This window comes from Harpia harpyja, chromosome 9 (assembly GCF_026419915.1).
Source record: "Harpia harpyja isolate bHarHar1 chromosome 9, bHarHar1 primary haplotype, whole genome shotgun sequence".
Taxonomy (NCBI): Eukaryota; Metazoa; Chordata; class Aves; order Accipitriformes; family Accipitridae; genus Harpia; species Harpia harpyja.
In genome coordinates this window covers 32,222,383-32,250,201 of record NC_068948.1, presented here as the reverse complement: position 1 = coordinate 32,250,201, position 27,819 = coordinate 32,222,383, and the positions used below count along the sequence as shown (strand labels likewise).

Genomic DNA, 27,819 nt, shown 5'->3' with positions numbered 1-27,819 from the left:
GTGCATGGGTGTCCCTGCTCCCTGCTGGGGAGGCAAAGCCGCAGGTGCGGGAGCTTGTCCTTCTCCTTGTCCCCATGACCAGGCACGGAGCCAGGGCACTTTTGTCCCCCAAGGATCAGGTGTCCTGCCTGGCCGTGACCAGGCTCCCCTCCCTGCCCCACCACCACCCTGGCTTTCCACTCGAAGTTTTCCAGGCACATTAACAGGGAAATATTTCTGCTTGACGTTACTGTCACATGCAAGAACGCAACAGTAACGCGACCGCGAGACTCAGGGGACGTGGGGGGCCGGGGCACATGCTCCCCCCACGGCGTGGCTCTCGCCCTGAGGCCTGGCACCGCGCCGGCTTTTTTGGCTCGACGTGGACGGAGTGACCGGCTGAGATAAGTGTGACCAGGAGTCGCGGTACGGGCGGGCGCAGCGGGCGTTTGTCCCTGCCGGGGCGGAGAGAGGGGGGGACCCACGGAGCTCGGCACCCATGGTGAGTGGCTCTTTCCCTCAGGAAGGGGCCTGGGCTGAGGGGAGCGTGGTGAGGCTGTGGTGGTTTTCCATCACGACCGCCCGTAGCTTTTACTGCCTGTAGAGATTTGGGGTTTTGGTTTAAGGGCCCCCTGATCTGTGAGTAGCTGGGGCAGTGGTCGGTGGGGCGGCCTCACTGCTATCCTTGGGATGCTGGGAGGAGCTGGGGAGGTGGGGGGCCATTTCAGCCCCCTTGGTGCCACGTGAAGGCAGAGCAGAGCTCTGTGTGTGTGTCCGTGTTCCCCCCGCCACCCCAAGCTGCTCCTGTTTTTGGGAGTAAAAATAGCTCCAGCTGAGCCTTCAGGTGGCCTGACTGAGCTGGAGGGGGGTCTGGCTGGGTGTTGTGGGGGGCTTCTGTGTGGGGTGTAGTGGGGAAGAGGCCTTGGTGTTTTAGGGGGTGGCTCCTGTGACCCCAGACTGGCCGATGGGGGTCCTCCCTGACAGAGTGTCTCTGTGCCTCTCCCCAGGGCAGGTGAATGCTGCTGGCTGCCCTATTCCTGCAGGTGCTGGTGTGGCTGGTCTGGGCCAAAATGTCCAACCCTCAGGCCGGGGAGGAGGAGAAGCAGGAGCAGACCCCGGCAGAGCAGCTGGCTGCTCCCACTATAGCCAAGCCACCAGCACGGGCAAGCCCCCCGGCCCCCAACCCGCCACCGCGGGCCAGCAAGGCTGTGGTGGGGGAGCAGGAGCAGATCATGGTGTACAACCCTGCTGCTCTCCGCCGGCCGGCCCTGGCCAAATTTGTGCTGGGCTCCTTCGAGGACAACTCCTCCGATGATGAGCTGGTGGCTGCGGCCTTTAGGGTGGGCAGACGGTGCAGCCTGGCTGGGGCGGGGGGCACTGGCACCGAGACCCCTGCTGCGACCGCCTTGCTGGAGCCTGCTGCCGGCATGAGGTATGACACGTGGGGTCGGGAGCAGTGGTGGTCCAAAGATGCCCCGTTTGGGGTGGGCAGATAACTTGTTGTGGGCGCATTTTTCAGGGACCCTGTTGCTAAAATTGGGGTGCATGTGCATGTGCGTGTGTTTCTTGAAGCCCCAAATTGATGCCCCTGTCCTGCCCCTTTGGGCTAGGTGCTGCATGAAAAACCCTGATAATAAGGTTAATGGCAGCACCCCGGGAGGAGCAGACATGCCCAAGTGCTCTGTGTGACAGCAGTGCCACATGCACAACTGCAGCAAGGACTGGGGCAGGGGTTGCTCCGTTACAGCGATTTTGGATGTCAAAGAACAGGGTGGAAAGTGCTTTTAGTGTGCATGGCATTCCTTCAAATGCAGTCCCCAGCACTGCAGCCAAATTGCCCAATTGCTCCTGTTTTCTCACAGCTTCCTCTCATTTTGCTACTCCTCTCTGTCCCTGCACTACTTCCTGGTGCTGGGAAAGGCTGTGCTGATGCACAGGCTGCGGCTGTGGTTGGCACAGTACAGGGGTACATCGGGGAGCAGGGATTTTCTTGTGTGACAAGACGAGATTGGGGTCGCTTGTGGTGGTGAGCATACGGACGGGCAGCAGTGGGTGCTGCTGGTGTTTTCCCTGCGCTCGCTGTTCTTCTGGGTGCGCATTTTGTGCATGACCGTTGCTGGAGGCATTTCATGGCATGTGTGTAAACCCGTAAGTGGAGCTGAGCCTTTTGACAGGGCACCTGCATGTGCAAATGTTGCCCTGTGCCCCCAGGGCTGGGACCTGCTCCTGCTGCCACCTGTACTTTCCTTCTATGGCGGGGGATGTTTACACGCTCCTGCTATTGCACATGGGCAAACAGAGCATCCTGGGAGGAGTGGGGTACGTGGAGTGTTCCTGAGCTGCTCCTGCCCTTTCTCTGCCCTTGCAACTATTGCAGATAAATTATTCAAGGCAGAAAAGTAGCTCTTTGGTAGTTCGTTTTGCGATGAGTTGATAAAAAGTGGATGAGCTTTGTTCTGTGGGTAGCTTCGCAGTGTCTTTTGCCCAGCGCTGGCAGGGCTGTGGGGCAGCTCGGTGCTGCCTGCTGGCTTGTGCAGAGCAGCTTCCCATGCGAGCGCAGCTGACTGCCATTATAAATAACTGGAAACAAAGCGCAGCTGCCTAGCTCCTCCTGGCTGCTCTGCTCCAGGTTAAAAATAAAAGACCTTTGGCTATGGGGACATGTTATGAAACTTGACAGCCCAGCAATGTCTTCTTGCCTAGCTGGGGTTTGGGGCAGTTTCACGCACCGTGCTGCCGGTGGGAAACACTGCTGCTCATCTGCGCTTTAACACGGGAGGAATTTCCTTATGTTGCTGCCTGAGTCATGTTGTAGACGTGGTTGGTGCAGTTCGCAGGATGGGACGGGTGTGCTGGCACAGGCTTTGTGGTGGGGTTCAGGGTTGTGGGAGGGAGGTGGGCAGTGCGGCTGGCCCTGGCAGAGCAGCAGAGCTGCTGAGCGGCACGGGGGATGTGCCAGAGTGCGATAAACCCAGCACCATTGGGTGCTGCAGTGCTCCAGCTACTTGGAAAATACCCTGAGTGCATGGAGAGATTGGGACATTTCCCAACCTCCTAGGGGGTTTCGACACATTTCCCCTTAAAATAAATGTGCCAAGTGGTACTCGTGTGATATCTGCTCATTTGGGGGGGTCCTTCTTCCTTTGCTTATTTATAGCTCATCCATGGAATAACAATCAACAGTTCAAAATCTGGCTGAGTTATGAGGGGGGAATGTGAACCTGCTAATTAAAATAGAAAGTTGCTTAAAACTCTGGGCAGAGCTGCAGGAAGGCATGTGCCTGGCAGCCAGGGAGGTCCCTGCCTGCCTGTGATGGGTTGCCGGCTCTGCCAGAGCCTCCTGTGCCTGCTGCCACTGTGCCAGGAGGTGGGAGGCGTGAGGGCTGCCTGATAGTGCTGCTGGGGCTGGAGGCCTGCGGAGGGGCTGGTCCGGCCATCCTGCTGCCAGCACAGCCCACTCTGACCTGCCAGCTTTGGGGATGCGTGATGGCCTGTGAAACAGGGAATAGACTGTGGAGGGCATGGAAGTGCCTTCAGTGGAAAACCATGGTAAGGGTGAGTCTGGCCAGCAGCATGGTGAGCTTGGGAAGGTGTTTTGGGGTTGTGGAGCAGGCAGCACGGGCAGGATGGAGTCTGATCTGGCAAGGAGCTGCGGCTGCTGTTGTTGCAGGTTGTGCGAGAGCAAATTCCCAAGGCAGCTGCTGGGAGTGGTGCATCCCGCTCTTTGCAAGGTTTCTTGCACAGCGCTGCCTGCTCTTTGCTCCCCCTTAGGTGACCCTCGTGCAGCTTGAGGTGGTCTTGTAGGGGGACCTCCAGCCGCACCTCTCGGAGACCTGGTGCTCATGCCATGGGATTTAGAGGCAGCAATCCTGCTTGCCTTGCATGGATGCTGGGGAAGGGATGCTCTGTGCCATCCCCTGTATGTGTTCCTACCACCCAGCTGGGCTGCTCCAGGCATCGTCTGGGGATGTGGGTGATAGATACACCTCTGCAATGGGGCTTGGTGTGAACCAGGAGCTGCAGGGGCTTTGCAGCAGACTTTGGCCGCTGCAAAGGGGCATTTGTGCATGTAACGATCCTAGAGGGGCAGGGGGGCTGTTTGTGGAACCTCTGTTCACCCCGAATTTCTTGCCCCATATAACTCAGTCAAAAGTACTTTTCCTCTGCGGTGTTACAGCGAGTGTTAAATGTCCCTGGAGAGATCCCGATGCATGACAGAGATCTGGTAGTGAGGAAGGTGAATCCCGATGTTGCCTGTGTGTGTCAGCAGGGTGAAGGGTTTTATTGCTTTCCTTGGAAGAAACTGTGGAGGGGGCATAGTCTGGTCTCCAGTGCCGGGCTCTCTGCAGATCCGACCCCCAGGGAAGCCAGAGCCAGCAGCAGCACGTGTCGTGCCTGGCGAAGGTTTGCTCGTGCAACTGCAGGCTTGCTGACAGCCATCACATCCTGCCGCAGGCCTAGCATGTCCGGGCTGCACCTGGCGAAGAGGGGCCGCGAGCACAGGAAAATGGATCTGCAACGGGACTTCACCGTCGCTTCGCCGGCAGAGTTCGTCACCTGCTTCGGGGGCAACCGTGTCATTGAGAAGGTCTTTCCTGTGCACCCCTGCCTTTGCCTGGGTGGTGGGTCGTTGCTTTTCATGGCAGCATCCTCGAGTGTTGCCTGAGACTCCCGTGCCCTCCAGGCTCGGACCAATGGCAGCCTGGGGCAGCCCAGAGCTGTTCATCCCCCGGCTTCACCCACCCTCATGGGCTGGAAACCCTCCCAACGCTGCCCTTGCACAGCAACTGCTTGCAGCAGCTTTGAATGGCTGGCACAAATGAAGGCCAAAGTCCCATCCTTTGTTAGCCCCAGTGCCAGGCACCAAAGCTGCTGTTAAGGAGCCTCCTGCTCCACCAGCATGTACAACCGGCTGTTGCAAAGTGCCCATGTTAGCACAGCTGCCCTGCTTGGCTCACCACCTGCGCCCAGCCCTCACCTCCATGCTGCCATCCCTCGGGGCCGCATGCCCAGCCCCATGCCCAGCAGCAAGGAGAGGTTTCAGCCAGACACCCTGCTTCTCCGTCCCCCCAGGTCCTCATCGCCAACAATGGCATTGCTGCTGTGAAGTGCATGCGCTCCATCCGCCGGTGGGCGTACGAGATGTTCCGAAACGAGCGTGCCATTCGTTTCGTGGTCATGGTGACCCCTGAAGACCTCAAGGCTAATGCGGGTAATTCCTAAAAGCATCCCAGTGAGAGATGTTCCCCGCCCTGGGGCTGAGCCAGAGCAGCCCTTTCCTTCTCCCTGCACTGCTGCCCGGGTACTGTGGGGGCTCTGCACAGCCCAGGGTCACGCACTTTCCTCCTGTGCAGCCAGATCCAGGAGTAAATAATTCCCACCCACCCCACCCCCCCCAACCTCCCCGGGATGGAGAATTTGGGGAGAGGGTGCAAGGGGCACCATGCAAGTGAGATGTGGCTCAGGGGACTGGCTCCCACTGCTGCCATGCACTGTCTTTCAGAGTACATCAAAATGGCAGATCACTACGTGCCTGTCCCCGGGGGGGCCAACAACAACAACTATGCCAACGTGGAGCTGATCGTGGACATTTCCAAACGGATCCCAGTCCAGGTAGCAGCCACTTGCGGGCCTCCCATCTCTTTGTCGAGGGAAGCAGATGGGGACAAAGGGGCACTCAGAAATGGGGTGACATCCCTCCGTGCAGAGGAGGCAGGCGCGATGCTGTGGGCAATGGGAGGATGCCAGCGCAGGGAGGTAACAGCTCGCACTGCTCCTTCTCTTGTGCCAGGCGGTGTGGGCTGGCTGGGGACATGCCTCGGAAAACCCCAAGCTGCCAGAGCTGCTGCAGAAAAATGGGATAGCTTTCCTAGGTAAGGTTTCGCCACCTTCCCTGTGCCAGCGGGAGAAGTGGGCATTGGGCTAGTGTGTGCGTGCACGCTCGCTCCTTAGGGACACTGCTGGTCAAAGCCCGTTTCGTGTGTCTGGCATGTCCATCCTGTGGTGTGGCAGTCCTCAGGCCGGTTTCCTGGAGCTGTCCCAGGAATCCTGCTGTTTTCTGGGTTTTCCCTGTAATGCTCATGATGATGCAGCATTTACAGAGGAACGTTGAGTGGGACCAGACCTCGTAGTCTGCCCAGCCAGAGGACAGCCCAGGTGCCCACTTGGAGAAGGATCAAGCTCCATCCTGAACCGGGCAGTGGGTTTGGCGGGGTTTCCCACGTCTCCACTCTTTGCAGAAGGGCTGATGGTGCAAGCTCAGTGGGGAGCAGCTTTCTGCAGCATCCGTGTGATGGGGACAGGCTGGCTGGTGAGGCTGGCCCAGCTCACCCCTTCCCTCCCTGTTCGAAGGTCCCCCCTGTGATGCCATGTGGGCACTGGGGGACAAAGTCGCCTCCACCATTGTGGCTCAGACGGTCCAGATCCCCACGCTGCCGTGGAGCGGGAGTGGTAAGCGCCTCCTCCCCAGCCCTGCACACCCTCCCCGCTCCCCCATTTCTCTCCTCCCTGCCCCTCCTTCTCCCCCAAAGCAAGCACCAGGGTTGGGGTCCCTGGCCCATCTAGCCACAGAGTGGCTCCAGATATTGGGGACCGCACTGCAGCTGAGCAGCTGCTGGTTCAGGCACAGGGGTGTTTGGAGATGGGGGTGCCTGGAAACAGGGGAAATGGCATGTGCCAACATGGGGGTCCTCAGCTCCCTGGGCACTGCCAGCATGCCACCCCAGCCATTCCACCCTGGTGGTGACTGTAGCCTTGGCTGTGCCCACAGGTCTGGTGGCCCAGTGGTCCGAGGAGGACCAGAAGCATCGGCAGATGATCAGCATCCCCCTCGAGACGTACGTGCAGGGCTGTGTGAAGGATGTGGAGGAAGGCCTGGAGGTAAAGCTGAGCCCACAGGCAGCTGCTTGTCTCCCATCCACCATTATTTCTCTTCAGAGCTTGCATGCCCTGTGCCTTTTGGCCTCCCAGCATGTGTGACAGCAATGCAAGGATGTTTCAGCAGCAGTTCGTCCCTCTGCATGGATGCGGCTTGGGGCAATCCTGCTTGGGGATGCATGGGGCTGGGGCAGGGTGGACTGTGGGGGTGATGGGTTGGGGTCCAGAGCACTTCAGTCACCCCAGTCCTTGTGCCCCCTCAGGTGGCCAAGAGGATTGGCTACCCACTGATGATCAAGGCAGCAGAAGGCGGTGGGGGCAAAGGCATCCGAAAAGTGGAGGCAGCGGAGGAATTTGGCACCTGCTTCCGGCAGGTGAGAGGTGCCCGGAGCCCCCATCCCCGTCCCATCTTGGGGCATGCAGCAGGGTCCTGCTCACACTCTAGGCATCTTGTGCTTCCCACCTGGGCTCGCCACAGGATCTGCTGCTGTCCTGGGATGAATTTGGGGGGTGATGCCAGAGCATGACCCTCTCCCTCACCGCAGGTGCAGGCGGAGGCGCCTGGGTCCCCTGTCTTCCTGATGAAGTTGGCGCAGCATGCGCGGCACCTGGAGGTGCAGGTGCTGGCCGATGAGTATGGCAATGCCATCTCCCTCTTTGGCCGTGACTGCTCCATCCAGCGCCGGCACCAGAAGATCATCGAGGAGGCGCCCACCACCATTGCGGCACCCTCCGTCACTGAGGTGATGGAGCAGGTGGGTGGCCCTGGTCTTAGGACAGTACAAAGTTTTAGTGAGAAACTGGTTTGATCCTTGCTGGGTTTATTGTGTTTTTTGGCACCTGAAGCTTCGAAGGAAGGGAGGGACCCCCCAATCTGAGAGGGGATCCCCAGCCCTGCTTGTCTTCTTGGGTCCATGCAAGGACACTGCTGCCATTTTGCTTGGGAGACCCCGACTCTGCTGCAGTGAACAGAGGGTCATTACTCTCCACGGTGGTTTCGCCCTCTCCTGCAGTGTGCAGTCCGCCTGGCCCAGATGGCTGGCTACGTGAGCACGGGCACTGTTGAGTACCTCTACAGCAAGGATGGGAGCTTCCACTTCCTCGAGCTGAACCCGCGCCTGCAGGTGGAGCACCCTTGCACAGAGATGATTGCGGATGTCAACCTCCCTGCTGCCCAGCTGCAGGTACCTGAATGCACACAGGTGACTTTGTGAGGCGTGTTAGGTGAAGCAATTTTGTAATTTAGGGAGAAGTGCTAGGCTGGAGCCTGGCAGAGGGAAGCTGTCCCACATAACAGCATGTAGGGTGCAGGCAGAAGCAATGTAGCATTCCTCCTTCGCTTCTGGCTCCCTGCCGGGAGCAGCTGCCTGCAGCATGATGCCTCTTCCCCTTGCTCTTCATTCAGACCACCTATCGATGTCTCCCGCTTGTAATTTTGATGCTAAAGTCTTGTTCTGGCAGCTGAAGTCCTCGTTTCTCATGCAGATTGCAATGGGCATCCCCTTGCACAGGATAAAAGACATCCGGGTGCTGTATGGGGAGACCCCCTGGGGCGATACACCCATCTGCTTCCACAGCCCCACCAACACCCCAGTGCCCAGGGGCCACGTCATCGCTGCCCGGATCACCAGTGAGAACCCCGAGGAGGTGAGCCGGGAGACGGACTCTAGTGCACTCTCCCTGCATGTGGGGACAGGGTTGTACGGGGCACGGTCCTCCTCAGCCGGACAATGTTCATGGGCATTAAAGCCATGGGATCGGTGAGATCCGCGTGCAGACTAATAAATGGCACAGGGATTCCCCTTCCCTGTTTACTCTGCATGAGTCTCAAGCCTGGTTTCTCCATGTCTTCTGCTCTGTCTTCACCCAGGGTTTCAAGCCCAGCTCGGGGACAGTGCAGGAGCTGAACTTCCGCAGCAGCAAGAACGTTTGGGGGTACTTCAGTGTGGCGGCGGCTGGGGGGCTGCATGAATTCGCCGATTCCCAGTTCGGGCACTGCTTCTCGTGGGGAGAGAACCGGGAGGAGGCCATCTCGTGAGTGCAGTGGGATGGCGTGGAGAGCAGGTGTCCCCGGGAAGATTCGCAATTGATGCATGAGCTGGAAAAAGTGGCATTTATCCTAGAGGACCAGAATGGTGCCACTGTGCTGAGCAGGTTGTTTGTGCTGCGGAGACTGGCCAAAGCCAAAGTTTTTGGACTGTGGTGGTGCTATGGCCCCAGTTTATCAATGTGATCCTTAAAGTCACATTGTAGTGATCTGCTAAGCACGTGCTTAGTGCCAGTGAACAGCAATGGTCATTCAGTAATTGAGCAAAATTTAATGAGTCTGTCTTGGGTATTTAAGTGTTTCATTAAGTCAATGCTGACTGTGGGGCTGTTTCATCCAGGCATGAGGGCGCCCAGGGCTCGGGAACTCATCACCCCAGTCTCTGTGGTTCCCCAGTTTTCTCTGCTGAAAGCCAAGTACCACCTCATTGGTCATTAATGGAGGGGTTTGCTCCCTAAAAGGAACATGGTGGTTGCCCTGAAAGAGCTGTCTATCCGCGGGGATTTCCGGACCACAGTAGAGTATCTGATTAAGCTGCTGGAGACAGAGAGCTTCCAGAACAACGAGATAGACACCGGCTGGCTGGACCATCTGATTGCCGAGAAAGTGCAGGTGGGGGAGACTGGCCACCCTGGGGTCACTGCTCCCCTTCTGGTGTAAGACCCAAACCCTGTTATTTTCTCCCACCCCCCCAGGCAGAGAAGCCAGACACAATGCTGGGTGTCGTCTGCGGTGCCCTGAACGTCGCGGATGCCGCCTTCAGAACGTGCATGACCGAGTTCCTGCACTCACTGGAGAGGTGTGGAGTGGGGGCTGCCTGACAGGGGCTTGGCCATGCCATGGGCACAGGGGTTACAGGCATTGCATGTCCTAAAGGGCTGCTCCTGGCAGCCCATGTGGCTCCTGCAAGCATGGAGGCCTGAGTTTTTCTCTCCCTGGGCCATCTTCCTTCCCCTTTTGCTGCAAAAGCTTTGCAAATCTGGAGGCAGTGCCTGTGGCACTGCAACAGCCGGCGAAAAAGGGTACCTGCTGTGACTCACAGCTCTGGCTTCTCAGCTATCGCTTTGTCTGGAGAGCAGAAAAAGTTTCACATGTTTGGGAAAATATCTTTCAAGGGAAAGTGGCTTGGCTGAACGCAGCTTGCTTTTCTTTTTGCACTTGAATGTCAAGGTTATTCCTCTGGCATTGGAGGACACCCGGGGCTCTCCCCCGCGTCCTTATCTGAGCATGTTTTGCTGGTGTCTGGCCTGCCTCCGGATGCATTTTTTTACAAGGTGCTCACGTAGGTCATTTAAAGCAGATGGTTGTTCCCTCCAGTCACCTTCGCACTCTCCAGCAGTCAGCTCAGAGGCCGCATGGCCCGACGCCAGCAGCACTGCTGACAACTTGCACACTTGGCTCCTCGCTGGCATGCAAGGCAAGCAATACTTGTGGTGCCAGACCTGTCCGTTGTGTTTCAGGGGGCAGGTGCTGCCAGCAGCCTCCTTGCTGAACATCGTTGACGTGGAGCTCATCTATGAGGGCATGAAGTATGTTCTCCAGGTGAGGGCTGGGCTGTGCTCCTCCCAAACTGGCCGCGGCACTTCTCACGGGGACAGGGACATGTGCTCCTGTCCTGAAGGGAAAAGATGCAATAAATACAAGGTTGTCCTTTAAAAATGAGCAACATAAAAATGAGGTTAATAACCTCATTTTAACTAGACAGACATTTTCATACATCCTTTTGCCCCAAGTTTAATAAAGGATCTCCTTTTCTTGCTTTTAAACCCAATTGAACTTCATGCAAAAACTCCCTACTTACAATGAAAGCAGCAGGTGAGCTGTGAGTTAACTGAGCTCCAGGCTGCAAGTTGAACCAGCTCTTTGGTGCAGCCTGAGGTTGCTGCCTCCTGCCCTCCCCAGCACAGCCCCATCCCATGGCAGCATGCTGCTCCTGCACCGACCCTTGCAACAAGCATGGGGAGATGTTCCTCAGCCCCCACCATTCCCACCAGCCCCCAGAAAGGCTGTTGCACACATTTCAGGGGGTTGCACTGAGGCCTCTCCCCGGCTGCTGCCCACAGGTTGCCCGCCAGTCCCTGACGACGTACGTCATCATCATGAACTGCACTCACATAGAGATAGACGTGCACCGGCTGAACGACGGCGGGCTGCTGCTCTCCTATGACGGCAACAGCTACACCACCTACATGAAGGAGGAGATTGACAGGTACTTCTTCACTGGGCCCCCACTGGCCCTCCCTGCTGAACGGCAGCCGGTTGGTGAAACCTTTCACTCTCCTTAAGATACCGCATCACCATCGGCAACAAAACATGCGACTTTGAGAAGGAGAAGGACCCGACGGTGCTGCGTTCACCCTCTGCAGGGAAGCTGCTGCAGTACAGGGTGGAGGATGGTGGCCACGTGGCTGAGGGGAATGTTGTTGCGGAGATTGAGGTGAGTTTTGCAGAAGAGTTTGGAGGGGCTCTGTTCCTGCAATGCTGGTGGATGGCGAAAATGAAACCCACCAATGCTTGAGGTGCTCTGCAGCGTGCGGGCACTGCTTGCTCGGTGACTGTTTCACCTGTCCTCACCCAGGTGATGAAGATCATCATGACGCTGGCGGTGGAGGAGGCTGGGCAAGTGCACTACATCAAGCGGCCAGGCGCGCTGCTGGAGGCGGGCTGCGTCATAGCCCGACTCGAGCTGGATGATCCCACCAAAGTGAAGCCCGTGAGTCTGCTGGGGGCTGGCCACGCTGCTGTTCCCTCCTGTCTGCTCCCAAACAGCATCCTGCAGGGCATCGGGGACACTCACTGCGGGACAAACGGAGGAGCTGCCCTGACTGGGGCATCAGCAGGGATGTGTCCTCATGCTGGCACAGGGTGGCACTCACATGGCCATGCTGCATCCCCTAGCCGGCTGCGCTGGGGCTCGAGTGGCTGCTCCGCGTGCCATGGTGTTGCTCTGCGTAAGCATCCCATGCACGCTTACTTAGTGTGCAGAAGCTTATGTGCAATTTTTTGTGTATCTATAGCACTCTGTCTACATCTCCAATTTTTCTGCATTGTTTACATGTTGGGGCACTGGCAGAGACATGAAGCTGAATGTTAGGTGCTTCCTCTGTATCTAACCAAAAGCAAACGCTGGAGGGGTTGTGTGGTTTCTCTGGGGCAGCTGCAGCTCTTGTGGGGGTCCTTCCCATGTCAGCAAGGACCAGGGCCAGCCCACCTCTCTCTGCTCCCTCCAGGCACAGCCATTCACGGGGGGCCTCCCAGCCCAGCAGACCCTCCCCATCACTGGCGAGAAGCAGCACCAGGTTCTCCGCAAAGTGTTGGACAATCTTACCAATGTCATGAACGGGTACTGCCTGCCTGAGCCCTACTTCAGCACCAAGGTGGGTGCTGGGAGGTGAAGGCAGTCCAGGTGTCCTGCCCCATTGCCTCATGTTTGCCGTGATGGCAAGATGGGCAGCGCCAGTGGGTGCGGGCAGCACCAGCTTCTGCTCCCTGCAGGTGAAGGAGTGGGTGGCACAGCTGATGAAGACCCTGCGGGACCCCTCCCTGCCCCTCCTGGAGCTGCAGGACATCATGACAAGCATTTCAGGAAGAATCCCCCTGTCCGTGGAGAAGTCGATCCGGAAAGTGATGGCACAGTATGCCAGCAACATCACCTCTGTGCTCTGCCGCTTCCCCAGCCAGCAGGTGAGTGGTGCAGGGGCTGCACTCCCCAGCTTGACCTTCGCTTCCTTTCTAGCTAGAGCTAGTTAGGAGTTTCTGCCTGAATTTGTCCTGCCAAGAGATGTTATTAAATAAGCGAGGGAAACATTTGTGGTTTTATGCTTGTGTTTTTATGCTTGCGTTTTTGCATTTATTGTCACTTTGCATTTTTCACCTGGGGGAAAAAAAAAAACCAAACGAAAGGCTCTGCATACAACAGCACTGTCCCCAGGCAAGCCAGGGAGCTGGCAGCCCTGCAGCCATGCTGGCCCCAAGCTGCACTGGACCCTGTGCCCTCTCCATGCAGATCGCCAACGTGCTGGACACCCATGCGGCCACGCTGCAGAAGAAGGCTGAGCGGGAGGTCTTCTTCATGAACACGCAGAGCTTGGTGCAGCTGGTGCAGAGGTGAGCCCCACACTGTCTGTGATCCCCCCCAATCCCCGGTGTGTCCCCCCTTTGCAGCATGCTGGGCTCTCTGCTCCCCAGGTACCGCAGCGGCATCGGGGGCTACATGAAGGCAGTGGTGCTGGACCTGCTAAGACGCTACCTGCAAGTGGAGACACAGTTCCAACACGGTGAGGGCTTGGGGGCTCTCCAGAGGGGTCTGTGGGGCTCTCTGGGGGATCTGCAGGGCTCACCATGCTCTGCCCCGCAGCTCACTACGACAAGTGCGTCATCAGCCTGCGGGAGCAGTGCAAACCTGACATGAACTCTGTGCTGGAGAGCATCTTCTCTCACGCCCAGGTGGCAAAGAAGAACCTACTGGTGACCATGTTAATTGTGAGTACAGCCCATGCCCCAAGATACCAGAAGTAAAGGCTGGTGGCAGGGAAAAGCCTGTAAGCTGAGGCAAGCTCTGCATTGCTGCAGGATGGGACGCAGCTGTGGGTGGCTGTCGCAGCCCTGTGCTTTCCCCTTGAAAGCAGGCAGACAGCTGAGAAACCTCTTTTTTTCTGTTTAATGCATTCCCAGGGTTTGGGTTTTGCATTCAAGTGTCCATTCCTGCCTTGTTAGGGGGACTTTATCTCCCCTCTGTAGCATTGCATTGCTGCACTTGGTTCAAAGAGCAGCATTTTGCCTGTTTTAGTGCCTCGGGTCTTGTCCCCATTGCCTGTGTGGGGCTGGGGTTGTGGGGTAAAGCCACCCCACAGTGAGGGCCCCGAGCCGAACCATAGTGGTGCGTGCATTGCAGGACCAGCTGTGTGGCCGCGACCCTACACTGACGGAGGAGCTGACGGCCATCCTCCATGAGCTGACGCAGCTCAGCAAGACCGAGCACTCCAAAGTGGCGCTGAGAGCCCGGCAGGTCAGCGAGTGCCACGCTGTGCCGTCTGCATCCCTGTCCACATCCCTGTCCCCGTCCCCTGTGCTCCCAGCCACCTCTCCTCTTGCAGGTGCTCATTGCATCTCACCTGCCCTCCTATGAGCTGCGGTACAACCAGGTGGAGTCCATCTTCCTCTCCGCTATCAACATGTACGGACACGAGTACTGCCCTGAAAACCTGAAGGTTGGGAATCACGCGATTTTCCACAGAGGGAATTTGGCTTTCGGGTGACTTTGGTGAGGAGGTCTGGCTGCAAGTGTCTTAGCCTTAAAAATAGCCAAAAAAGCAATCGAAGCCTTGCTGCACTGTCAGTGCCTGTGCAGACCAGAGGAGAGGGCGCACCCCGTTTCTGCCAGTCCCCATCCCCTGCTCCTCACCCCATTTGGTGGGGGGCTGACATGTGGATCCACATCTGGGTCTGGCAGCATCCCCATGGTGGGCTGGCTGTCCCATGGCACCCCAGTGGCCAGTCCTGCCCAGCCCCACATTGAGGGACTCTTCTGGAACGTGCATCCCCCATCCCGCGATGGGGCAAGGGGGTCCCACTTCATACTTGCCCTAAATTTTGCTTTCTCCCTTTCTCTTTCAGAAACTGATCCTCTCGGAAACCACCATCTTTGACGTGCTTCCCATCTTCTTCTACCATACCAACCAGGTGGTGCGCATGGCGGCACTGGAGGTGAGGGCTGGGGGCGTCATGGGGGGCATGTGAGCTCTGGGGGGTGGCATGGATGTGTGTGGTGGTGGCAGGGTCACGGCGGTACCTCCTGCCACCCCCCTCCCCAGGTGTACGTGCGGCGCGGGTACCTTGCCTACGAACTGAACAGCCTGCAGCACCGGCAGCTCTCGGATGGTACCTGCCTGGTGGAGTTCCAGTTCGTGCTGCCCTCCTCTCACCCAAACAGGTATGGAGGCCTCTGCACCCCCATCCTGCTCCCCCGGCACATGGTCCTTTTTGCAAAGCTGTTGGGCTTGTATCATCTTCTCCATGCAAAATGCGGGAACCCTTAGAGGGAACTGCCCACCGCACTCTCCCTTTGCCAGTGGAGCAAGATGAGCCCTCTCTGGGTCAGGGTCCCATGTGGGACCTGCGTGGTCCCTGTTGGACCCAGGAGCGGTGCCTCCACTCATGGCTGATGGCTTCCTTGCTCCCCCATGCAGGATGTCCGTCCCCATCAGCATCTCCAACCCTGACCTGGCCCGGCACAGCACTGAGCTCTTCATGGACAGTGGCTTTTCTCCTCTGAGCCAGCGGATGGGAGCTATGGTGGCCTTCGAGAGATTTGAAGACTTCACAAGGTGGGGGTGCAGGACACGCCTGGCTGGTCATGCATGTGCCTTTTGGGTGCCGCTGCAATCGTTAGAGAGCAAAAGGGGGTGGAAGAGCCAAAGCTGGCAGTGGCTGGGCAGTACTTGGGGCAGCTCCTGTTCCTCCTGCAGCTGGAGGTTGGGGCTGGGTATTTTCAGTAAGACAGTTAACTGGTGGGGTCATGACATGTCTTTTGGGAGCACGTGGAGCCTGGGGGAAGCTTGTCTGGGGCAGGTTAAGCATCTGCACATTAACATAGCAGCGCTCAGAGCTGTATTTCATGAGCTGTGGCTTAGCTGTGGGCTGGTGGAGCCAGGCTGAGCCAGTGCATGCCCCTGGCTGCTGTGCTGGTACCCGCATCCGTGCCGCAGCAGGTCCCTGGCGCTGTGCCCTTCAGGCAGGTGGTGGGCACAATGTGCTGACGTGTCACCCCATCCCCACCATTTGGGCAGGAACTTTGATGAAGTGATCTCGTGCTTTGCCAACTCGCCTTCGGAGAGTGCGCTCTTCAGTGAGGCACGAGCCAGTGTCTACGAGGAGGAGGATGCCAAGGTGAGCACGATGCCATTGCTGTCCCCCCCCCCAGGTGGTGCTGGCATGGCAGTGGTGCTGCTGGTCAGGGTTGACTGGGGGGTTTTGTTGCCAGAATGTCCGTGAGGAGCCGATCCATATCCTCAACATCGCGCTCCACTGGGCTGACCACATGGAAGACGAGAAGCTAGTGCCCATCTTCAGAGCCTTTGCCCAGTCCAAGGTCTGTTTCTGTGGCTACATCCCCTTTCTGTGGACCCTGCAAGCCAGGACACCATATCCCAAGGCACTGCCTCATCCCCATGCAGCGCTCCCCAAATTGTTGCACCCCGTGGCAGCCGCTTGGATTTTGTTTGCTCCCTCAGTGGAGATGTTTAAGCTCTCGTGACTGGTGGAGTCTTCTGTTTCTATGTAGAAAAACGTCCTCGTCAACTGTGGTCTCCGAAGAATCACGTTTCTCATTGCCCAGCAGGTGAGTGCAAACCGAGCTGCCGACAGGCAGAGTGACTTTAGACACATTGTGCTTCCACCTCTCTAAAATACCTAGAAACATCTCTAAGTACCTTATAGACATAGCGTCACATGATGGATGTACCTACTGTGCATCAGGAGCTGGGAATTAATTAATGAGGGATTCAATGAGTGATTTATCTCCTGTATTATCCTTTATGCCACTAATGTCTCCAGTAACGCATGGTTCCTGCGTGGCCACTCCATAGCTTTAAGTTGCCTTTAAAAGGTGTTGATTATTCCAAGCTTTTTTCCCTTTGGGGGAAGAGGAAGCTTGCAAGATTTTTTCTTTTTAATGAATTCACTGAAAATTGGAAAAATCCTCTGCATGCCAGGATTATTCACATTGAGGTCTCTCTCCCCTTTGCTCTAGAGAGAATTCCCGAAGTTTTTCACATTCAGAGCCAGGGACGAGGTAAGAGCTGCGGTTAGAGCAGAACCCGTCCAGCGCTGCCTGACCGGCTGCTCACTTACTCCTCTATGCTGCACCAGTTTGCAGAGGACCGCATCTACCGGCACCTGGAGCCAGCACTTGCCTTCCAGCTGGAGTTGAGCCGCATGCGCAACTTTGACCTGACGGCCATTCCCTGTGCCAACCACAAGATGCATCTCTACTTGGGGGCTGCCAAAGTGCAGGCGGGCACTGAGGCCACTGACTACCGCTTCTTCATCCGCGCCATCGTGCGCCACTCAGATCTCATCACCAAGGCAAGGCACTGCCGGGTCCCCCGGGTGTATGGGCAGAGGTGGGCACATTTCAGGTGCAGGGGTTGCTCCGGCTGCCCCTGAGATTCCCAGTGCGCTGCAGGAGGCTTCCTTCGAGTACCTGCAGAACGAGGGTGAGCGTCTGCTCCTGGAGGCGATGGATGAGCTGGAGGTGGCCTTCAGCAACACTGCCGTCCGCACTGACTGCAACCACATCTTCCTCAACTTTGTCCCGAAAGTCATCATGGACCCCTCCAAGGTGTGTTTCTTGGTGTCCTGCTTCCTGCTGTCAGCATGTTGCTGATCTGGGGATGGAGGCTGCATCATCCCCCATGCTCGGTACCACTGCATGGACGGGCAGCCACCCCCCATGCTGGCTATCAGACTCGGTCCCATCCAGTGCCCACCCAACCCTGGATGGCGGATGGATTTGGCAGCCCCAGAGGCTCCTGCAACTTAATTTCTGTGTCAGACCTTCACTGTGGCCTTCACTGTGGGGAGGTGCTGAGATTTCATGCTTTGCAATGATCAGGGATTTTTGTACAGACTTGGACAAGCAGGCAGTTCATGGGAGGGCACGAGGGTGAGTGGCAGGCCCTTCCCCCAGGCAGCGTGTGGTCTGAAGGAGTGGGGCTGTGTCTGTTCAAGAGGCTGTGGGGCACCGTCTTTCCCTCTCCCCAGTGGAGAGGTTGGACGGCAGCACCAGCCCCCAGGGATGGAGGCATGGAGAGAGGGAAGGGGCTTGCTCAAAGCAAATCTGAAATGACTGTTTGGGGTGGAGATGCAACAGGGCTGCTCTAGCCTTGGCATTGCATGCTCAAGGACAGTGCTGTTCCTGGGGCCACGGACCCATCTGTGTGCTGTCCCATGCTCAGATTGAGGAGTCGGTACGGTCCATGGTGATGCGCTACGGCAGCCGCCTCTGGAAGCTGCGTGTCCTGCAGGCTGAGGTGAAGATCAACATTCGCCTGACGCCCACTGCCACTGCCATCCCCATCCGCCTTGTCCTGGCCAACGAGTCTGGCTACTACCTGGATATCAGCCTCTACAAGGAAGTGAGGGACCCCAGCACCGGCAGCGTGAGTAACCGCAGGTGGCGGCTGCAAGCGGGAACCCAACCATGACTGCTTGAGCAGCTATCAGCTATAGCGAAGCTTTGGGGTGGTTTCTGCAAAAATCTTTATGCACCTGCAATGCTGGTCTGTTCCAGAGCCCCTGGGACTGTACAGGAACATTCCCAGGGCTGGCCTGGTTTTACTCCCCTCCGTGCTGCATCTAGTTGGGCACCTTGGGGTGATGCTTTGCTCCAAAATGGTGCTGAGCCCCAGGGGTGTTGCTGGTGCATAGTCAGGCAGGTTTTGGTCTGGGAGGTGAAGGTCAGTGTTAGGGTGTTGCTGGTACTTGCAGCACAGCAGCGTTGCACTCTGTCCCCTCAATAGCAAAGACTGGGGTGGAAAATCATGTTGTTTGGTCGAGTGGAGCCACAGGCACAAGCATCTTGGCCAGGCAAAGCTCAGCAGTGCTCCAGCCGTGCGGGGCTCTTGCAGCTTAGCATTGCAGAGAGGACTCGCCTGCACATCCAGGGAAGGCAGCCAATGCTCTGCCCTTCTCTCCAGATCATGTTTCAGTCATATGGGGACAAGCAAGGGCTGCAACACGGGATGCTCATCAACACCCCCTACGTCACCAAGGACCTGCTTCAGGCCAAGCGGTTCCAGGCGCAGTCCTTGGGCACCACCTATGTGTATGACTTCCCAGAGATGATCAGGCAGGTCAGTCTAGCTGAGCAGGAGGCTCCAAATTACGGTATTTGCTTTTCTTCCCCACCCTCCCCAGATACTCCCATCTGGGGAAAAGACTCCTTTCCCCTGAGCTGGCAAATGAGAAGAAGAAAAGAGCCCAAGCCCCAACACTTTTGGTTATATGAAGCGTTTCTAAACTGATTCCTAGCTCTTGCAAATTGCCATAGTTGCACTCATGGAGGATGTTTACCAGAAAGCCACGTGCAAGGAGGTCTGCAGCAGCATGGGGGCTCTAACACGAAGTTTTGCTCACCCCAAGTCCCAGCCTGCTGCAGGAGTGTGTGTCTGTGCTCGGCAATAGCCTCAGAGCTGCTGCAGTCCAGTGCTTTCAGCTCATCCTGTGTGCGGTGTCTCTGCAGGCTCTCTTCAAGCTGTGGGGCTCCTCGGAGCTGCACCCCAAGGATGTCCTGACGTACACCGAGCTGGTGCTGGACTCGCAGGGACACCTGGTGCAGATGAACAGGGTCCCTGGAGGGAACGAGGTAGCAGGGGATGATTTGGGAACGGGGCAAGAGAGAGGGGCAAAGGGAAGCTGTGCTGTGGCACGTGGGAATGGCTGGTGGCTTCCCCGTTCTGGCTGTGTTTAAAGCCCAGGGGATGCTCCTCAAGCAAGCTTTTTATTTGTCGGCTAATGCAGTATCCAGCTCTGACCCCATTTCTCTGGAGGAGCCTGCCCTGTGACCTTGTGCTGTTTTGGGCAGGTGGGGATGGTTGCTTTCAAAATGAAGCTCAAGACCCCCGAGTATCCGGAAGGCCGGGACATCGTGCTCATCTGCAACGACATCACACACAAGATTGGCTCCTTTGGGCCAGAGGAGGACCTTGTCTTCTTGCGGTCCTCTGAGCTGGCGCGGGCCGAAGGCATCCCTCGCGTCTACATTGCTGCCAACAGCGGTGCCCGCATCGGCTTTGCCAGCGAGATAAAGCACATGTTCCAGGTGGCCTGGGTGGACCCTGTGGACCCCTACAAGGTGTGTGGGCACCTCCCCTCCTGCCATCACAACAAACAACAGAGGACTTATTTGGAAAAGGAAGGACCAGAGCTAAACTGGGACATAAAACTACGGGATCAATGCTGGGGAGTAAGCACACACCTGCACCCAGTGCCACAGGGGCAGTTCCCTTCACTTTCCCCAGTGGGGTGGAGATAAAGATGCCAGTGCTGGCATGGCTGCTTTGTCCAGCCCTGGTCCCTGAGCCACTGTTGATGTACGGAGTGGGTTTTGGTTGGGTTTGGAGAGGGGCTGTGTCCCACATGAGCGTGTGCATGGAGGGGGGGTCCACAAATCACCCTCCTCCTCTTTATTTACAGGGGTTCAAGTACCTGTACCTGACTCCCCAGGACTACACGAGGATCAGCGCCATGAACTCAGTGCACTGTGAGCACGTGGAGGAAGGGGGCGAGTCCAGGTGAGCCCTGCTATTCCACGGGGTGCACAGAGCCACCCCAAGCCCTGTCCTACATCCCCGCCAGGATGCATCTCCCATGTCCTGGCTCAGCATCCTGCCAAACATATCATGAAAGTGAGTGCTTCCCTCTGTTCTGCCCACACCACCGTGGCTCTGCTTTCCCTGCAGGTATGTCCTCAAGGACATCATTGGGAAGGACAATGGATTTGGGGTGGAAAACCTGAGAGCCGCCGGTACCATCGCTGGGGAGTCCTCTCGTGCTTACGACGAAATAGTGACCATCAGCATGGTACAGCTGTGGGACCTTCCCCTGCTCCGCTCCTCCCCTCTCTCCTACTTGCTTTTAAGGTCACCCTGGGGGGAATAACAACAAGCGACCTGGTGCAACCCAACTGTGCAGACCACTGCGGAGCATCATTCTCCTGGTGCTCGCGGACTGTGCTGCAGCCCTTTCTCTCCAGTAACCTCACACGTCCTTGTGTGTTTGCCCAGGTGACCTGTCGTGCCATCGGGATCGGTGCGTACCTGGTAAGGCTGGGCCAGCGCGTCATCCAGGTGGAGAACTCCCACATCATCCTCACCGGCGTCACGGCTCTCAATAAGGTACCACGCTCCAGCTGTGTGTCCTCCCCCTGGCGCTGTCCCTCACACCACTGCATGCATGGGCTCCTTCTCTGTCCCATGGGAAAAGGTGGCAGTTCCCTGCACGTCACCTCATGGGATCTGTTGGGAGGAGTTGCAGGGGAACTGCAACTGTGCTCGTCTCACTGAGAATTGAGAGAATGCCACCCTGCAGCTATTTGGTATTGCTTTAGAGGCCAGTTCATGGTGCATCACTTCTGGGGCAGAGTGGGATGGCAGAGCTGCCATGGGGACTGTTCAGCTCTGGTCCCAGGGGCAGGACCCATCTCTGGGCAGAATCGTACTGGTTTGAGCTGATTTGAGACCTGCTTAGCTAAACCGATGCACTGGTCTAAAGCAGGATCCCTTTGCTTTAACATCGGCCTGGTAGACAGAGGTGGAAATTCAACCTCAAACCAGAGGGGATGTGCCTGTACAGAGGTTTGACTGAACAAACAGAGCAAGGAGGAGCAACTCCTGTGTTAGCAGAGACTGATCTGTGTTTCTGTTAATAATTCTGGCTAGGTGTTGGGACGTGAAGTTTACACATCCAATAACCAGCTGGGAGGCGTGCAGATCATGCATAATAACGGCGTTTCCCATGTCACCGTCCCGGATGACTTTGAGGGGGTCTACACTATCCTGCAGTGGCTCTCGTACATACCCAAGGTAGGAGGGTGCTGCAGGATGGCGGTGTGGGGTGTTACCCCATACCTGGCTGGTGACCTGCCCTTCGGGGCTCTCCCTTGCAGGATAACCGGAGCCCGGTGCCCATCACCGCCATAAGCGACCCCATCGAAAGAGAAATTGATTTTGTCCCTTCCAAAGTCCCCTACGACCCCAGGTGGATGCTGGCAGGGAGACCCCATCCAAGTAAGTGAGGGCAACCCGAGACCTCAGCAGCAATGCTCCCAAATGTATCTTGTAGGTCCAGACCCCTCGTCCTGGTGCAGAAGCTGCTTTTTGCTGTGGGTTGGTGCACAGGGAGCCCTTCAGTGCTCACTGTTGTGCCGCTCCACTTTTTCCTGTGTTCTACAGCTCTCAAGGGGACCTGGCAGAGTGGCTTCTTCGACCAAGGCAGCTTCCTGGAGATCATGAGGCCGTGGGCTCAGACAGTTGTGGTTGGCAGAGCGAGGTACGGCTGGGAGCAGGGGATGGAGCCCTGGGGCAGAGAGTGATGTGGGGAGGCTGCATGTACGATCAAGCACACTCAAGCCCAGGCCATGGAACTGCTTTTGGGATGGTGATGGGTAGAACCATTCTGCTGGGGCTGGGGTGCAGCGTGGAGGGGAACTGGCCTCTGCTGAGGCCACCCTGCCTCACTGCAGGCTGGGAGGTCTCCCGGTTGGTGTCATCGCTGTTGAGACCCGCACCGTGGAGGTGACGGTACCTGCGGACCCTGCCAACCCGGACTCAGAGGCGAAGGTGTGTGGGGAGACCTTAGTCCAGCCAGGAGGAGGCTGGAAGGGAGAGCAGGGAAAAAGCTTAGTGTAATCCTTTGGCATGTCTTGATTTTCCTTAAAGACTGGTGAAATCAAGGGTTCTTGGTCAGTTTGTTTTCTTTCAGCTCTTGCACACCACATGCCACCAACCTGCCAGCGTGGTGTGCCAGGAAGTACCAGCACCAGTCTCAGCACTGCTGCTTGCCATCTTTTGCAGATAATCCAGCAGGCCGGGCAGGTCTGGTTTCCAGATTCTGCTTTTAAAACGGCCCAGGCTATTCGGGACTTCAACCGGGAGCATCTCCCGCTGATGATCTTTGCCAACTGGCGAGGCTTCTCCAGCGGCATGAAAGGTACCCATGCTTGGGGTGCCCAGATCCCCGTGAAATGACATACAGCCAGCACTCCTGCCACTCCACGGGGTCCTGGGATGACCCAGCCTACCAGGGTCCTGCCCACACCGCTCCAGGATGTGGGATTGGGGTGGGGAGGTGATGGGGCATCGCCAGGACCCAGGTTCCAGGGCTTGGTGGCTTCCTGCTGGGCTGGTTTTGGGGTGCTTGTTTGGTCTCTCCAATGGAGAAAGGTGGCTTTGGGCAGCTAGGAGAAGGCAAGGGGCAATAGCCTGGCCCACGGCAGTCGGGGTGCCCAGCCACTGAGTCCCTTTGGCTTTCAGACATGTACGACCAAATGCTGAAGTTCGGCGCCTTCATTGTCGATAGCCTCCGGGATTTTAAGCAGCCTGTCCTGGTCTACATTCCACCACACGCGGAGCTGCGGGGAGGCTCCTGGGTGGTCATCGACTCCACCATCAACCCCCTGTACGTGGAGCTCTATGCAGACAGGGAGAGCAGGTCAGCATCCAAAACATGTGTGCATCCTCTGTAGCCTGTGGGTGGAGAAATGAGAGCTGGCACATGGAGTCTGCAGAGTCATAGTCCCACTGGCAGAGACCTCCGGTCGCTTGAGATTTGTATTTTTTACTCTTTAGTTAATCAAACCCATCAGCTAAAAGTTCCAGGATTCTTACAGAGCAGTGTGGCAGGTGTCTCCTTGGGGATGGCCTCCTGCATCTAGCGAAGGCTCTGGGAGAGTAAAACATGGTTCTGGGGGTTAGGAGGCCTTTTCTCTAACCTGAATTAATGCAAGCTGTAAGGAGTGGGAGGGTAGACAAGAATCCCAGACTGGAAACAAAACCCTTTTAGGTTTTGTCTCTCCATAATTCTTAGAAGAGAGAGTTTCCTGGACTTCTTGTCCCAGGATTTATTCTCTCGTGCAGACCAGTCCCTGCTTTACCAAAATTTCCTTCCAGGGGAGGCATTTTGGAGCCTGGAGGAACAGTGGAGATCAAGTTCAGAAAGAAAGATTTGGTGAAGACCATGAGAAGGATTGATACGGTTTATGCCAAGCTTGCTGAGCAGCTGGGTAAGGGGGGGCATTTCGGCTTGTGGGCATTGGTAGCAGTAAATCAAAGCATGAGGCTCAAACACCATGGTGGCAATCATCAGGAAATCCTTTAGTGTTCCTCTGTGAAAATTCTTTATGGCTTTTCTGATGGCGGAGCCTGCCAAGTGGATGTGGTGGTACTTTAAAACCTGTCCTGGGGGGTCCATAAACAGTGCTGGACTTTTCTCCCATGCTTTGAGATGAAGAATGGCAATAGCCATGCTGAATCAGTACCTAATGAGATGACACATAGTCATTACAGATCTGCACAGAGGCTGCCTTTAATGCACTGGGTCTCCCTTCACCCTGTGATCGGCTCCTGCCTGCAGTGGATGGTGGGGCTGCGTTGGGAGGTCTTTGCCCCCACACCCCTCCACCCCGCTAAAACATGGTCCCACAAAGTCCTTGCAAATGCCACCTCCCACCTCTCTTGCAGCCGGTACTGAACACGGTGCAGCCCCTTCGGGACCATGGCCTTCTGTGGCTGGGCTCTGGGCAAAATAAAGGGGCATGACACTGGGTGCCCCGTTTCGTGCCAGAGGTGGCTGCTGTAGGAGCACAGAGTGGAGCCCAGACCCCACAGTGCCCTGTGGACCCCATCAGGGGCGGTGGGTGGGCTACTCAGCACGGTGTGTCCTGCAGGGACCCCTGAGCTGTCCGAGGCGCAGCGCAGGGAACTGGAGAAGCAGCTCAAGGCCCGGGAGGAGCTCCTCCTGCCCATGTACTACCAGGTGGCCGTGCACTTCGCCGACCTGCATGACACACCGGGCCGCATGCAGGAGAAAGGCGTCATCATGGTGAGCCAGGGCATCGGTGGGAAGGGGCTTGGCCAGGGGGTATTGCAGTGGCAGCACGAAGGCAGGAGGCAAAGTCCCCTCCCGGGGGTCTGGGCTGCAGCTCAATGTGCCATTCCTGCCCTGGGTGCCGCTCTGCTCCAGCCCAGCAGAGCTGCCTTCAAATTCACTGCTGCGAGCTGTGAGTGAGCAGTTGCTGCACATCAGCTCTTCTTCTTTCTGCAAAGGCAAACCTGGGCTGTGTCCCCATTTCTGCAGGACATCCTGGAGTGGAAGAATGCCCGCTCCTTCCTCTACTGGCGGCTGCGCCGGCTGCTGCTGGAGGACATGGTGAAGGTGGAGGTCCTGAAGGCGAACAGCGAGCTGAGCCACATCCACATCCAGTCCATGCTGCGGCGCTGGTTCATGGAGACGGAAGGAGCTGCGAAGGTACTTCCAGCCCTGGCTTCCTGAGGCATCCCTGCGGCCACAGGTGTCCCAAGGGCTGTCACACTGCTCTCCCATCACTCAGCCATTTCGTTGGTGCCTCTCTGAGGGTTTAAATGTGTGACGGGAATTACTGTTCTGCAGCCTGTGCCAGGGTGGGTGGGCGAGCAGCCCTGAGGCTGGGGCTGTCTCTTCAAATCAGGTGACCTCAGATGGATGCTGGTGCTCAATGGTAGCAAGGTGGCCCCCAAATAAACATTTTCTACAGTCAGATAGGGCTTCCCAGGGCAGAAATGAGATGTGGGGTCTTTGCACTTGAGCTGCTCTCAAATGCAAGTGCCATGACACACACATCGCCATGTCAGTCCTGTGCTTGCTGAGCTGGGAAATGAGGGCATGCAAAGGAAACATGTTTTACCTTAACTTTTTGCATTTTAAACAGCCCATGAAGGTTTCCTGAGTTTCAATTTCCAGGCTGAACCTTTTACCCAGTAGCCATTACATGGGAGTGGGGGAGTGTGCTGTGCCATGCTGTGCTGTCTGTGTAGGACTGAGAAGAAAAATCCCATTGCCTAGTTTTGTCATGGGAGGAAAAAGCCCGAGGCCACAGCAGAAAGGAGAGGCTCAGACTGTGCAGGCAGCAGGATCTCCACCTCACGGTGCTGCTCTCCCCAGGGCTACCTCTGGGACAACAACCAGGTGGTGGTGGAATGGCTGGAGAAGCACATGCAAGAGGACGATGGCACCCAGTCGGCCATCCGGGAGAACATCAAGTACTTGAAGAGGGACTACGTGCTCAAGCACATCCGGAGGTAAGTGGTAGCGCGAGCTGGGATGCAAAGGGTAATGCTGTCCCCTGGGTTGGGGACAGCAGGTGGTGGAGACGAGGTGGTTCTTCCTTCAGCCTCCAAGGCAGCTGCCCTCTCCCGTCTGCCTTGCAGCTTGGTCCAAGCCAACCCCGAGGTGGCCATGGACTGCATCATCCAGATGGCTCAGCACATCACCCGTGCGCAGAAGGCCCGGGTCGCCCATCTCCTGTCAACGGTGGATAATGATGGCCTATCTTGAGCCAGTGGCCGGTGGCGTGCAGGGCAGTTGCCGCGGGGCAGGAGGGGCACCAGGACATGCTGCTGCTCAGAGGCCAGACCTCACGTCCTCACCCGGTTCTTCAGCCCTTGAACTGAAGCCTTGGACTCTTACCTGTGTGCCTAAATAAAGGATGCCAGTGTTTGTATTTTAAGCCATGAAGATGGTCTTGCCATCCGTGCAGAGTTCTCTCTGGCGTTGGGGGTGTTCATTAGAGGGGCAGCTTGGCAGAAGATAAACATGTCCTAAGCCAAGTCTGGAGTCTGAACCTGGTGCAGAAGTTGGTTTTAAAAAGAATCTAAAATATTTTACTGTGTTTTAGCTGCAAGCCCTGGCCTTAGTCTTTAAAGCAAGCCCCAGTGTCAGACACGTCTCGTGAGTCTGGATGGAGCTGGAAGTACAAACCAACTGGTCCAGGCACCACAGGGGAGCGGGACAGAGGAGAAGGTCTCCATACAGCCCTGTTGAGGCTGACCAGGCACCAGCACAAGGAAATGTAACCCTGCTTAAGAAGCAGTCTCAAACTGATGTTGTAAAATAAACTCAAGAACTCTGAGGAGCAGTTTGTCTCATCCTTCCCCTTGTTGGGGAGTGATCAGTAGCTGTGACTATGAGTAGCTGATGGCCTAGAAAAGACATCAGTGAGCTGTGCTGGGAGCTGTTGCAGCAGGAACATCAACGGATCCACCATGGTTTGACTGACCCAACTGTTCCTCTCACCCGTCTCGTGTCCTTTCTGGCTATGGCCACAGCTCCTTCAGGGGTTTTCAGCCTGCGGCTCCTGTGGAGGACGGAGAGGAGGGAGGACACGGCTCTGGGTGGTCCTGCCTCAGCGACCCGCTTCCTCTGCTGAAGCACAGGGTGAGCCATGGTGAGCTCTCCATCTGCTCGGACCCGTACCTTGCTTCCCAGGTGGCCTTTAATCAGTTTGGTTCACAGAGGGGAAATTTGAATATGTCTTTTCCAGTGCCTTTGGCAGTGTGGGTGCATCATTTCACCAGCACAGGTTTAGCTTTGGCCCGCAAATGGGGAGGCATGACGGTGATGGAAGGTGGGATGCCTGGTTCGAGTGCAGTGCTAGTATTGCTGTGGTGTGGAGGTGTCGGACACCTCCTTGGTCATGCCTGGGCTGGGGAGTCCCACCAGGGTCTGCAGGGAGGTCTCCCTGTCCTGGGGGCAGGGGTGGAAAGGGTGTTACGAGATGTTTTCTGGGTTGAAAGGTGTCACTGCACTTTGTCGGGGAAGGGGGGGTGCTGGTGCTTGCCGTAGGGGAGCCAAACCACCACCAATAAAGTGACCACAGTTCTCAAGCAAGTTTTCCTGACCTCTCTTTCTTTTGTCATTGTATAAATGCGGCGGAGCTGAGAAGGGGCCAGTGCCTCTGCTGCTGTGCAGCCCCCTTCCTGCAGCACAGAAACTGCTTTAGTAGAGAGCAGCTCGTAGCATCCTCCTGTGAATGCCTGTCCCTAAACAGAGCTCTTTCACGCATTTAGCTACAGGATTTTCAGGAATAGGTTGACAGCATGGAGAAAGAGTTCATACAGTAAATACCTGTAAACTCTTATTCTCCTGGAGGATTTGAGCCAGGGACAAACCCTCCATTTGGACATAGTATTATGTCTGTAAAGGCAATGAAGCCTGGGGAAAGCTGCTCTTTTGGAGATAAGCCCTTGCTTCCACTTGCAGATGGGTGCTACACGTGCTCTGTCCATGGAATGAGATGCTTTTCTGTTAGTGGTGGCATGTAAGCACACAAGTCTTCGATTTAAGAGAAGGGCCCACTCCTCAGCATGCTCAGACACTGCGGC

General features: G+C 56.7%; 1 protein-coding gene across 3 annotated transcripts; it reads left to right on the top strand.

Annotated features, from left to right (window-relative positions):
• Positions 1 to 213: 213 nt before the first annotated feature.
• Positions 214 to 26,567, top strand: ACACB (acetyl-CoA carboxylase beta). 3 transcript variants are annotated; one of them, XM_052797486.1, is made up of 53 exons: positions 222 to 481; positions 987 to 1,411; positions 4,435 to 4,567; positions 5,053 to 5,191; positions 5,483 to 5,592; positions 5,771 to 5,852; positions 6,331 to 6,429; positions 6,749 to 6,858; positions 7,119 to 7,229; positions 7,401 to 7,610; positions 7,869 to 8,039; positions 8,341 to 8,502; positions 8,726 to 8,889; positions 9,364 to 9,514; positions 9,598 to 9,701; positions 10,363 to 10,444; positions 10,966 to 11,111; positions 11,189 to 11,339; positions 11,481 to 11,615; positions 12,133 to 12,279; positions 12,398 to 12,586; positions 12,909 to 13,009; positions 13,091 to 13,179; positions 13,260 to 13,384; positions 13,797 to 13,910; positions 13,999 to 14,112; positions 14,519 to 14,608; positions 14,716 to 14,834; positions 15,091 to 15,228; positions 15,691 to 15,790; positions 15,885 to 15,992; positions 16,185 to 16,241; positions 16,653 to 16,694; positions 16,772 to 16,987; positions 17,088 to 17,243; positions 17,860 to 18,063; positions 18,601 to 18,756; positions 19,146 to 19,268; positions 19,488 to 19,757; positions 20,099 to 20,196; positions 20,365 to 20,485; positions 20,689 to 20,799; positions 21,343 to 21,486; positions 21,570 to 21,690; positions 21,856 to 21,952; positions 22,146 to 22,242; positions 22,477 to 22,612; positions 22,936 to 23,113; positions 23,572 to 23,684; positions 24,348 to 24,502; positions 24,758 to 24,928; positions 25,601 to 25,737; positions 25,867 to 26,567. In XM_052797486.1, the coding sequence occupies exons 2-53, from the start codon at positions 996 to 998 to the stop codon at positions 25,991 to 25,993; spliced, it is 7,140 nt and encodes a 2,379-aa protein (XP_052653446.1). In that variant the 5' UTR covers positions 222 to 481; positions 987 to 995; the 3' UTR covers positions 25,994 to 26,567. The 3 variants fall into 3 exon arrangements, with proteins under 3 accessions (XP_052653444.1, XP_052653445.1, XP_052653446.1); XM_052797484.1 differs by lacking the exons at positions 17,860 to 18,063; positions 18,601 to 18,756; positions 19,146 to 19,268; ... (13 more) ...; positions 25,601 to 25,737; positions 25,867 to 26,567 and having other exon boundaries at positions 214 to 481; positions 15,109 to 15,228; positions 16,772 to 17,146; XM_052797485.1 differs by lacking the exons at positions 17,860 to 18,063; positions 18,601 to 18,756; positions 19,146 to 19,268; ... (13 more) ...; positions 25,601 to 25,737; positions 25,867 to 26,567 and having other exon boundaries at positions 214 to 481; positions 16,823 to 17,146.
• Positions 26,568 to 27,819: the final 1,252 nt, after the last annotated feature.

Coding starts and splice junctions, on each gene's coding strand:
- ACACB (XM_052797486.1), top strand. CDS start 996: ATGCTGCTGGCTGCCCTATTCCTGCAGGTGCTGGTGTGGCTGGTCTGG. Junction 20,197..20,364: donor GAGGAAGGGGGCGAGTCCAG/GTGAGCCCTGCT, acceptor CTTTCCCTGCAG/GTATGTCCTCAAGGACATCA. Junction 20,486..20,688: donor AAATAGTGACCATCAGCATG/GTACAGCTGTGG, acceptor GTGTTTGCCCAG/GTGACCTGTCGTGCCATCGG.